Raw genomic sequence first — 12,506 nt, 5'->3', positions numbered from 1 at the left:
TTCTTCATCAATATACTTCTGATAGCAAAACAAATATGTGCCACCTCTCTCTCTCTCTCTATCCGCTTTTCTTTATTATTTTTAACAACCTTTGTCTCTCTCTCTCTCTCTCTCTCTCTTTCTCACTCCATACATCTGACTGGAATCTCTCTTCACTATCATCATCGTAGTCATCGTCGTCGTCGTCATCACCTCGTTGATCGACTCGCGATTACAACGTAGCCTCGCGCGCGAAATTCACTCGGCTCGCGCGATTCTCCAGACCTTTATCCGATCACGGCGATCGCGCCCGTAGCCGTACGGAGGCTCGGGCCGTACATTTGTCCATCGGTGTGCATCGCTTTGGCCACCCGTTTATTCGGCCGCACGTCCATGCAGCATGCACCCGTCTTTTTGACCGTGCGCGCGGGCCTGCTCGGACCGGACCCGCTCTCACCGCGTTGTATCGTGGTGTCCGCGGGGTGGCTGACCTAACCAAAAGGGTCGTTGCACCCGATGCGCCTGGGTCCGCTTTCACCCCACCACGTCTTCCTCTCTTTCTCTATACTTCTTCTAGCAGCTTCGCGTGTACGCGCGCGCAGCCGAACCTATCCTCCCGTCAACGTCTTGCTTCCACCATCGCGGAGTGTGACGGCCACTCTTCCTCCTTTCTTTCCATCTCTTCTCTTCTTTCTCGTTCCCGTTTTCTTATTATTATTCTCTTTCTTCCATTCTCTCTGCCCACCCCCCCCCTTCCGCACCCTGGTCCTCTTCGCTCTTATCCTACGTATTGTCCATTTCGCTCAAACCCCGGCTGTGTAGCCAGGTCCAAAAGAAATTATAGTTATTTGCCACTGACCCTTTCGGATAGTCGATTATTTCGCAGCAGTCGCCCATCCCATCACCCTTCCCCCTCACTCGCTTTCTCTCCCCTCCTATTCTCCTTGAATATTCTTCCTTCTTTCCTACATATTTTATTGTGATTAAATTATTTTAACCGAATGTAGACAATTATTAATCGTTAAAAGGTATTATAGACAAATATTGATTTATACACTGTTTCAAAGTTTATTCAACAGGATAATAGTTTTAATAGAAATATTTTAATTTCTCCTATCAAAAATTCAGAAACGTGTAATTAATAAAAAGTATATACTCTCCCCCCCCCCTCCCCATTTACTTCCTTCTCTCTTCCTCTTGCTCGTCCGATTTTTTCTTTTATTATACCATTTCTTCTTTTTAATTAATAATTATGGAATTTCTTTAATACAACACCGGCGTATCCTCGGAAGAGAGGACCATGTTTCCTCTCCCCTCAGAATCTTCTTTTTTAAAAATATTTTGTAGTAAAATGTGTTACATATATTTTTAATATTTCTAAAATACTTAATCACAATTTTGATGTTCCAAAAATATTTTTTAATTTAAGAAACTTCTAGATTCTTACGATTTAAGACTTACTGTTCTCTTGTAGATATACTTACCGCGTTTTGCAGCGTTATATGCGAAAGTCATTAATTGCAAAACGCTATTTGAAATGTTACTGTGCCTGCCGATAAGTATCGTTTCCGCTGAATTTCTTCAGCCCTTTGACATTTGAAAATCTGGTTAAGAGATGTATAAATGAAGAGACATTGAAAAAAAAAAAAGAAAAACATAAAGAAAGTATTTTAAAGTCAGCCTTAAAATTACTTTAAATTTCTTACGTTATATTTTAAATTAACCTTTTACATACTTTAAATTGTCTAAAAAATTTTCAAGTAAACTCTTAATTACTTTTATGAACCATAACTTTATTTAATGTAAACTTTCCCAAGGATAATTAGAAACATAATATATGAAAAAAATATTTTTCGAAGTGGATATTTACATTCACACATGGTGCAACTTAATATTGAAAAAGTAAGATATGGCTTAATTTAATTAGATGGTTATGTATTATATAATATATAGGTATGTACCAATAAGTACGCTGTAGCTTAAATAAAATTATCGTCATTGGTGTCATTGTAAGAATCAGATTTTTCTGAACTATATGTTGAGAAAAATCAAAATGCTACCGATACTGCATCATAATGCAAATTTAGGTTTTTAGCACGGAACAACAAAGAACAGTTATCGAATGACGTTGGTGTAAAATGATAAGGCTCGTTGTTTGCTATACGTTCGCGAGGCGTACCAGACTATGATAGAGATTAGCTTATCTCGACTACGAACCACAAGGAGGTCTCTGTTCATTTGCCAGCACTATGTCAATATTATTTCGCTGACCGCCATCATATACAAGCGCGAACTTCCAAAACTATAGCTTTATATTCGCAACTCTCTCTCTCTCTCTCTCTCTCTCTCTCTCTCTCTCTCTCTTTCATATTTCTAGCAAAAACAGATCATAAGAGTTATATATAAAAATTGATTTTCTAAACTTAACAATTAATATTATATGTATAGGAAGAAAGGAGAATTTTATAATTCACTTTGGAGTAAATGACATTGTTTTGTATTAGTTTTCTTTAAGAGATAGAACGTTTAGATAATATTTTTAGCCGAAAGAGATTATTAAAGTCAATTATAAAATTTAAATTAATATATAGAAATTTTATTTGTTGATTTTACGTTTATTTTTATTTTTATTTTTGAGAAGCATTCTCTATTTTATCATTAATAAATTTACAAGCGTAATTCGTGTATTTTTTCCTCTACTAATAGACGAAATTAAATATTAGTTTGATTTTTACGAATGCCCAAATTTCAAGCCAGCGCATATTTGACGTAAAAATAGAAAGATGAAACTTAAAGCCGTTGTACCGTTCGCCGAAGTTGTTACTACTTTCTCTCTCTCTCTCTCTCTCTCTCTCTCTCTCTCTCTCTCTCTCTCTCCCTTTCTTTCTCTGTCTTTCTGGCACGACTTTTATCATAAAGGTTGAACAAATTCGAGTGCCAAATCGTACCTTCTACGGTATATCTTTTCTGAAACTGCCTGCGATCATAAATGTTGCATGAGCATCCAAAGTGATTGACATTAATATGTAAGCATTACAAAAGAAAAAAAACACACGGACGTATTTGTTTCAAGATGTAATAAACGCTACCAACTTTAATAATTCATTTTATTTGATATTTTCTTCTATTTATAATATTTCTTATGACTCTTTTCCAATAAATGAAAAATATGACATGAAAAAAAGTAAAGTACAAAAAAAAAATTGAAATTCAAAAACACGCTCACAAGTTATTTTAAATAACACATTTATCTCAGAAGAGAAAGAAAAATCTACTTTTCATATTTGCTTCGCACATCATAAATTATCTCACTTTTCAATTTTAGTTTTATCACTTATAGTTGTTAATGTAAAGGAAGGTGGTATTTGCAGTTTTTTCATGTTATAATTCTCTCTCTTTTTCTCTATCTTTCTCTCCCTAATTTCTATCAAGAAAAATCTACTTTTAGTTTTATATGTACTTCTTTAATTACATTATGCTTTTATTTAATTGGACGATAGTAATTTAGTCTAAAGGATTTTAATTACCTCAATCCCTATAATGCTACGTAATCAGATTTTAATGTATACTTTAGATGATGAAATAATTCAAGGCCTTTTATTCAGTTCATGGCTATCTATTTATTCGTATAGCCGAGGTCTGTTATGGTATAGACAGACTAGACCATTTTGACCGTCTGGGACCTCTAACGGTATCGTTAAAAGATGCGTCACGAATAGAATATCAATGCTACTTTTTGGGTACTTCAACTAACTTACATTCCATCCACTATACTATTTCGCTCCAATCATCATACCTATCCTTTTCTCTTCTTGCCATCGTTTCTTTTTATACGTTTTTTTTTAATATAAAGAGTAAAAAAATTTCAAAATTTTAAGTGACAATTGAAATTTAAAAAAGATATTATGCTTGTCTATTTTTTAATAATATTAAACAAGAATTTCTAGAACCGTAAATGTGAAAACACAACAAGAAGGGAAAGAAAGCTTTTAAAGGTCAACCTAAATCTTATATAAATTTATATATTATTTATTCTACATAAATATAGTCATAGTTTTAGTCATTTGAATTGCGCGCCGAATGGATTTTTTTTATCTTGGAACGCAAAACCAAATTGAACTACAATAATAACATTACAAATTAAATTGCCTAGCAATTAAATAATTTGATGCTCATAAAAATCTTAATAATGCTAAATATATTAAAATTATTTATTACAGTGCAAAGACCATATTTTACTGTTATTGTGTAGTTTTAAGTAAATAACTTTCAAAAAGGTAATAACATCCATAAAGAAGAATCTAAAATCGTAGGATTCATTATCAGAGTTTGGCCCTGATGAGCTTCAATTAAAGAGAAACTAGATGAAATAGAAACTTGATGTGCAATTAAAAATTCTCTAAAACTCCCAAGTTTTATGATAAATTATTTTTTTTTAAATTCTGTCCAATATTAAATCCGCCATTTTTAATTTTTTATTTTTGCTCTCAGATTCGAATAAAGCATTATCAAATTATGCCACAGGCTAAATTTTAATAAAAATTGAGCGACTAGCTTATAAAAGTGACCTAAAAAAGAGTCGCTGCCGGTTCACAAAGGGTAAAACTTTTAAATACAACATGTAATAATCAGTTAAAATATTCGACGTAAGTTAATTATTCATATATTCAAGAAAGACAATTAAGGCATTGTGCATATAGTCGCTATAAAATGAAAATTATATTTAACTACGGAACACCATATATGTATTTGGTTGTCATTGTCTACAGAACATTCGTCTATAAACGTCCTCCATTCGACGTGACCGTCTGCAACCTCTAACGGTGTTAACAAAAAAACCAGACGACAAACCAGGCGAATGTCCTTGAGTGTTTAGTACTTGAATGTCCGCTAGAAGCTGTGGTATGATTACGACCCAACACGAACTCGTATAATCTACGTATGCGACAATCCCACCCAACACGTGCAGAGTTATATATCTATAACTATATGTGATCGTCATATCTGCCAATTTTCTGTAACCTGTTGGTTATATTCCGGAACGATTAGTCTTCATTACAAAGACGCAAATCGGAAATTTAATTAGTTTCGTGATCAAATTTAGTATTTAATTAATTAAATTAACTTTGACTAATATTAAGTACTTATTTATCAAACGCTGTCTACTTTTGGTTATATTTCGTAATGAATTAACAATTACATTACTATAATTATGTTCTCAAACTTTATTAATTTTTTATTTTTGTAGATTACGATGTCAATTCGCGCGCGTTTTAATTGTGCAATTTTTTCGAAGAAATAAAATATGTAAAAACTATTGATCAGCATGTCCTTGCAATTCTAGTAGGTAACAATCGGCTGATCGATTTACGGTAAAGGTGAAAGGTCACGTATATGGAACACAGCAGATGGCCAAAACTCATCTATGCGATGCCATCTTTTTCGCAACACGTGCCGATGGTCTACAAATATATGTAAAAACGATTGATATAGCAATCTTTAAAAACTAGATGACTTTTTGAAACTTTTTGAAATTTTATACACAATATGCTAAAGTGATATTCTAGGAAATAAGTTGGAATCGGTTAAGGGAGCGGAAAAAAGGCTTCCTAATTTTCTTCGATAAAATTTATAAAATTTTTACAAGAAAAATAAAAATCCGTTTTGCGTGCACTTCGAATAAAATTTCCACATAGCTTATATGTATAGAGACGTCGGTTCAACTTAGGACAACAGGTGATTACATAATCTATAAACGTATCATAGCGTAGGTTTCATTGAGTCAGCTCATAGAGGACAGGCGCTCGCCGATAATAAAAAAGCGCGAAGACGCTCATACATATGTATATTGTTCGCTCCGTGTTTCGGCGCGTATTTTCGACTGCCATCCGCGAGTACCGAGTCAGGGCCTCGCAATGATACCTGCTCGCTTTGGCTAACGTGACGACCGGTGTGTGTGTGTGTAGCGATCTAACAGAAAAGGAATGGAGAGACGCAGCGTAAGAGCAATGCCCCTTGGGTCAGGTTCAGTACCCTTTGGCACTGGCACAAGGCACTCGGAGAACGACGTAACCGGCATGCATCTGCGCACGTATAGGTGTACGCGTACACGCGAACACCTACTTGCATGCGAAATAGCCTTTTCGCGACGCGATAGATAAAAAACTGAACGAGACGTTCCCTTCTTCTCTCCGCTCCCTCCCCTCCCCCCCTCCCCCTCCTCTTTCTCGCTCGTCCTCTTCTTGCGCGCGTTTCGTAAATTAGGACAGCCCTGCGCGCATCTACTGTAACTAAATCTCCCGTATCCTGCGCGAAACATTCTCGAACATCACCGAAAAATTATGCCCGTCTTGCGAATATCACGTTTCGAGATGTTCCACCAAATCGAGGGATTCTGTGACGACGCCAAAATACAAATAATATTATATATATAAAGAAATAAGGCTCCCAAGAAATAAATCGTAATAAATCGTACATTAAAAGACAAGTTCGTGCGAGCCGATACTAGGTAATCGTGTGTAAAAAGTATATTAATAAAATAAAGATACAATTTAGACGTTTATTAATGTAACGTCTTTCTTTTGTAGAAAGGAAAAAAAAAAAAATTTATTGACGGAATTATATTCGGACAAATGATTGTGCGTCGCTAACGATTTAATTTTCTTGAATCCTCTGGAGTTGCCGATAGGTCTGTTGGACCCACTCAATTATAAATCTCTTTGTCAAAAATGTCAAATAATTCAAATTTTTTCTATGTCGTGTCTTCAAATTTGGATTATTCTTACTAGGATTATACTTAGCATTCATTCTCTTTTATTTGAATTATATCATTTTAGCTTCTTAATATTAATTAACATAAATGCTTTTTTTAACTAATTGAGTCTTACAGTCGTTAAAGTAACAGATTTTAGCTTCGGAGGATTAAATTCTTTGTAAATTTTAATAATAATTGAGAAAGAAGAAAATGTTCTCTTTTGCTGTTTCTTACGTTCTTACGATCGAATTTTACACTCATCAAGATTTCGCTCCGCGCGCAGAAGTGACGAATGAAACGTTCGGAATTTCCTTCCTCGTTGGTTTCCTACACGTGCTTTATCGTACGAATGTATTTCTATGCAATTTCAGTTGGTGAATGGCCTAGACGTACCTCGATACATTTGCGAGACGGAGGTTACGGACGTAAACGTTACCTCGGCGGCGGCCGTGATGGAATACGCCATCACTTCCGGTAATCACATCAGCAAGAACGCAAACGGGAACATCATCACCCTTACGCTCAAGAACAATCAACTTATCGTAGAAACAGAGGAACGTGCGGTACGTATGTTATCGTTGGAAATTTTCGTCGTATATTATCGCTGTAACGCGATAGGATTTTTCAATGTGTCGCGACACGCTAATGTGTAAAAATTTGAAAGAAGGTAAAAGGAAGCGAGAAAAGAATATTAGAAATAAATAAGAAAAGCAAGACGCGAAATAAAAAATATATTTGCAAAAAATTACAAAAATTAACTAAATTATATTTACTCTCATTTCAATCAAAGCGATATCGTCTTTGTATAATACAATTATTTTTAGAACATGAAAAAGATAAAAACTAAGACGTTAGAACTTTACTGTATATTTTTTTGAATATCGTATCAGCGATATCTAATAAAAAAGCGATATATCAGTAAAAATGTTATACTTGGCACACTAATAATGAAGCGTGCATCTAATGATCTAATCTCGACAAATTTAGCTCGATATTTAATCTTTAAGTAACACCCCAAACAAATTTTGTCTTTATAGTTATATTTAACAACATGTATAGAATTAAATTTACATTATTTTCTTTGAGATAGGGAAATGTAAGAATAATTAACTGTGAGACTTTGGGCAGTTCTCTTTATTCCTTTTTTTCAAGAACAAGGTTTTTAAAACAACTATCTGTAGTTACCTCTCTATTAAAAATCAATGTGCCACAAATTAAAAATTAAAAATACTGCTGCAACGAAATATCACTTACACGAATCCTCTTCTTTTTCTTCCACGTTTATTCTAAACAACGAGACAAACGAAACGCTATAGCGAAACTACGATCGACGGAATCGTAATAATCAGGTCAGACTGACTTCTGACTGTAAGGAGTAGATTCGTAATTATCGAACTTGGCCGACCCTGGTAAGGTCGGAGGTTACCACCGAGCAATTTCACCCCCACCTATCGTCCTACTTACGGCCTCGTCTTATTCGCGGAGGCTCGTTCGAGTCGAAGATTCTCGAAATTCATCCGTCGAGCCACTCGCCTCTGCCAACACCTACGTTTCCTCTTCCTCTCTGACCGCAGCGCATTCCCTCCCCCTTTCTTCCTCTCTTCCTCTTTCTATCGTCTGTCTCACACGCTTCCTCATTTTCCACCCCGATCTCTCTAAATGCTCTACACTCGCTCTGCTTCTATCCATTCTTCTCGTACGTACGTACCTAAAATGCTCCAACTTTCGAACAAGGAAAAGGCGTGGAATTAATTCGTATAAGGGCTGGTATTAAAAAAGAAAAAAATAAGAAGAAAATAATGAACTGAGTATGGACGAATTCCTGTAAATTGGAACGTTAGGCCAGAATAATAAATTTTGAATTTAATCGAATATTATCCCGCCTTAGAAATTTGCTTTGTACTCTATATATTATGTTTTTTTTCAAATATTGTTTTGTCACTACTGAACAATTACTCAATGTTAAGTAACTAACGTTTATTGCATCTATTATTTTTGCATATGTAAATATATCGCAGGCCGGTATTAATCGATTCTTATACATGTAGGATGAATATTACTCTAAAATATTGTAAGGGATTCTTCGTAAATTTAAATTTTATATGACTATGCATATGTCAGAAACTGTTTAATTTCAAAGATATCGAAGTCGAAAAAAAAATTTTGTTTTTTTTCAAAATTTTTGAAAATCACTCGGGTCATTTTGATGAAAGCTTAGATGAAAATTTTAAAATAACTCGAGTGGTTTTCGAAATTTTTGAAAAAGAAAAAAAACAAAATTTTTCTTTTAACTAAGACATATGATCATATAAAGTTTTATGAAGGAATTATCTCTTTTATAATATATATGTATATATATAATCTTTTAAAATATTTAATTTCTAGTTTATATTTAAGTACAGACTTAAGACGTCATAAACCAATCAGAAGATGGTATTTATAATCCGGTTTTATTTTAAGACTGTCTTAAGAAGCTAATATGATTTTCTTGTTGTGTACAAATTGTATTTAAAACGATATTGAATACAAGATCCGATTATGAATACTAGCTTTTATTCTTTATTTAATTTTAAGATTTTAGCAGAAGCTTATTATGTACTTGAGAAATTACTTAAAACATAAATAAAGCATTAAAATTATTTCAATCCGGCATTGTGGTGCTAAAATGTTGAGATGGGATAATGACCAGAATATTTTTTGATCTCTCGTAATGTCAGGTATAGTTTTAGGAAGCTAATAGCTTTTATAAATTAATAATCTATTAGTATATAAAAAGTATTAAAAATATTAAAATTAATTAAATACATTAGATTAATTACTTGTTAAAAAAAAAAAAAGAAATGTAAACTACTTTACAAAATTTTAATATTTTATAATAATTTTTAACAAAGGTATGTGTAGAAAATGTTACATTTTATATTCAATTGTGTAATATATTTTATTACATTTGCTTTCAGGTAACGACGGAGGATAATAAACCCACGTCAAGATATAAGGACAGCGGGTGTTCATTCGTGGTGGAAATACAGCCAGATTATAACAAGGAAGAGACGGAGGGTAACAAAGGGTCATCCGATGATGTGACCACTGCTGTCACCGATCAACAGGCTCTGGTACATAGAGAAGAAATACCAGACGATAGATTCTCAGGTGAATCATTCAGTCTCGCGTACATAACACCTTGTTTTTGTGATTTATCTGCTATTTGTCGCATTTCTCACATAGGTTTCGAAAATACACGACTGTTCGGAAGCACCAATACCGGTCTGTCACAATCAGATCTTTCAGTATCCAGTCAAGGTTCAGCCAACCCGAGCTACCGCTACGGCAATCAGGTCGAATATGACTCCGGCCACCTTGGTTATCCTATGTACGGTGGTAATTACGAGTCTGATGTACTGTCGCGGAAACTGGAGGGACGATCGAAATGGGTGGAATTTGATAAATCACCGGATATAGAAAAAATATTGTTAGACGATTCTAGAAATTTTACCAGTGAGGAGGAGGAGGAAGAAGATAAAAGTGTAAGTAAATAGAGAGATAAGTCGATTCATCTGAATTCCTTTGTGTGTGTATATTCGTTTCACTTTATTCATTTTATTAATTTTGATATAAAATAAAAGAAGAACAAACCGCTCGACGGCTAATAAAGTTATTCTTTTATGCGTGGATTATATATTTCATCATGATTTTTTTTTTCTATTAAAACAAAAGTACAAAATATTTCATAAACTATTATTTTTTAATAAATGCGTTTTAATATTTTCATGCATAAAAATATGAGGTAAATCACTTGATAATTATTTTGCCTCGGATAATGTGTGTGTGTGTGTGTGTGTGTGTGTGTGTGTGTGTGTGTGTAATAATAGCAAAAGATTTTGCATAATATTGAAGGAGTTTGTTTCTTTTCAGCCACAATTCTTCGGAAAATCAAAAAATATGTCTCTACAAGACATTGAGGCCGCGACAACGCGAGAAGAGTCGTTGGAGATCAACAGTTTCCCAGATGCCGTGCAATCGAATCCAAATCTTCAAGTGAACGGCACAACGCCCAATAAGCTCGAAATTATGGAACAGAAAGCTCTGAGCAACGACTTTGCCAGCAAGACAGAGAACAACAAGCCCGTAATAACCGGTGTGCTGCTGAAGGACGACATTCAGGAGGATGCGTTCCAGGAGCAGCAACGTAAATTGGGTAATGGCACGCTGACTCCAGAACACAAGGGGGACAAGACGACAGCACGCAAGCCGGAAGGTAGCGTCTTCGTGCCGAGTCACAAACGAGCGGGCAGCATCCCGCCGCGACTGATCGAGGAAACACTCGAAATGGACCGCAAGAAGTCACTGGACATCTACAACAAGTACAGCCAAATCAAAACGAGTACCAGGGGTATGCTGCCAAGCTTGAGCCCGAAATTCGAGCTGTTGCAGAATGAGGTGAGTCCGATCGAGGAGAAAGAGAGTTAATGCGGCACCAGGAAGAATCTCCCATCCAGTTCCCTTCAGCATCATCGTCGTCAGTTTTCTGACTGTGTCGTCGGGAACGCAACGTCCTCTGGATAAATTGCAACGAAAGATACTGTAGTCAGGGATTATTGAAAACAAAAAAAAAATGCAGCGAACACGGTTAATGGTATACTAATGGAATTAGGAATAGGAATATAATTATATGTTACTTGGTTAATAATATACTAATGGTGTAAGAATATAATTATGTTAATTGGTTAACAAAAAACGTATAACGGATAGTTGGTATCGTAATAGTCAGTTACGATTATCTATTTCAGCAGATGGCAACGATTTCTCAGATTCGAAATGAGTACCTTTGCAAGTAGCTATACAAATTCTATAACGAACGAGGATATATGTAACGTGAGGCGCGTTAACGTTCAATGCAAGCAATTTAATCAAAACAGAAAAGGTGAGGTCAATGTAAGAATATTCCATATATGATCGCGATTAAAATATTTTTCTTTCATAAATACCTATAACGAGAAGTGTAACATGACATACATCGGCAGCTGCATTTTCTAATTATAATTTCGTAAATCGCTTATTTCGTCTTATATATACGATAACTTAAAATACGGAAAAATTTGGTCTTTAATACGGACCATGCTATTTAATTCAAGCCGAATAGAGAACTTTTGACAACTGAAACAAACAAGCGATAATTAATGTTAAGTGTAACGTATGTTGAGCTAATAAAAAAAAGCATTGCAAATAGGAAAACCTTTTTTTCATCATAATTTCACGTAGATGTAATAATTCATCACTCAACTTGTGATAGTGACATAGTCATATATTTCGTGAAATTAACATTTATGATATTTAGAAAATATACATATATGACACTCAACTTTGAAGAGCATGCAGTTGCATTTTAACTTTTTTTCACAAAATGCGTTAATATTTTTCACTCTTAAAATAAATCACTTATAAATCAATATTATAAATCAAATAATTAAATATTATAAAATATTATGAAATATTTGTTAATATTTTTTAAAAATACTTACAATTGTTTGATGATTCTAATAAGAAAAATTTGTGAATAATAGATGAATCAGTTCCTTAAAATTCATGTAGTTTCAATGCCGTAAAAATGCTAATAAATCAAATAAAATTTATTTCACACGTAGTGTAAAATTCGCACATGGGGTTGCAGTTTGTAGCTGCTGTGGGCTCATTAACATTCTCAATCTAGAATAAGTCACTCGCTATCATAACGATATTACACAACGTAGTAATCGTAAATTGTCTAGAATATGCG

At 34.3% G+C, this 12,506-nt stretch overlaps 1 protein-coding gene across 1 annotated transcript in view; it reads left to right on the top strand.

Annotated features, from left to right (window-relative positions):
* The window catches only part of LOC108748060, a 30,546-nt gene extending 18,468 nt beyond the window's left edge, over positions 1-12,078 (top strand). Inside the window, exons 5-8 of the mRNA XM_018486043.1 lie at positions 7,105-7,296; positions 9,691-9,883; positions 9,959-10,257; positions 10,646-12,078. Coding sequence (XP_018341545.1) covers positions 7,105-7,296; positions 9,691-9,883; positions 9,959-10,257; positions 10,646-11,200 — 1,239 coding nt within the window. The 3' untranslated portion in view covers positions 11,201-12,078. The remainder of the gene's footprint in view (positions 1-7,104; positions 7,297-9,690; positions 9,884-9,958; positions 10,258-10,645) is intronic.
* The last annotated feature ends 428 nt before the right edge of the window (positions 12,079-12,506 follow it).

This window comes from Trachymyrmex septentrionalis, unplaced genomic scaffold (assembly GCF_001594115.1).
Source record: "Trachymyrmex septentrionalis isolate Tsep2-gDNA-1 unplaced genomic scaffold, Tsep1.0 scaffold21, whole genome shotgun sequence".
NCBI lineage: Eukaryota > Metazoa > Arthropoda > Insecta > Hymenoptera > Formicidae > Trachymyrmex > Trachymyrmex septentrionalis.
The sequence above is the reverse complement of the archived record's forward strand: the minus strand, read 5'-3'. Positions and strand labels throughout refer to the sequence as shown.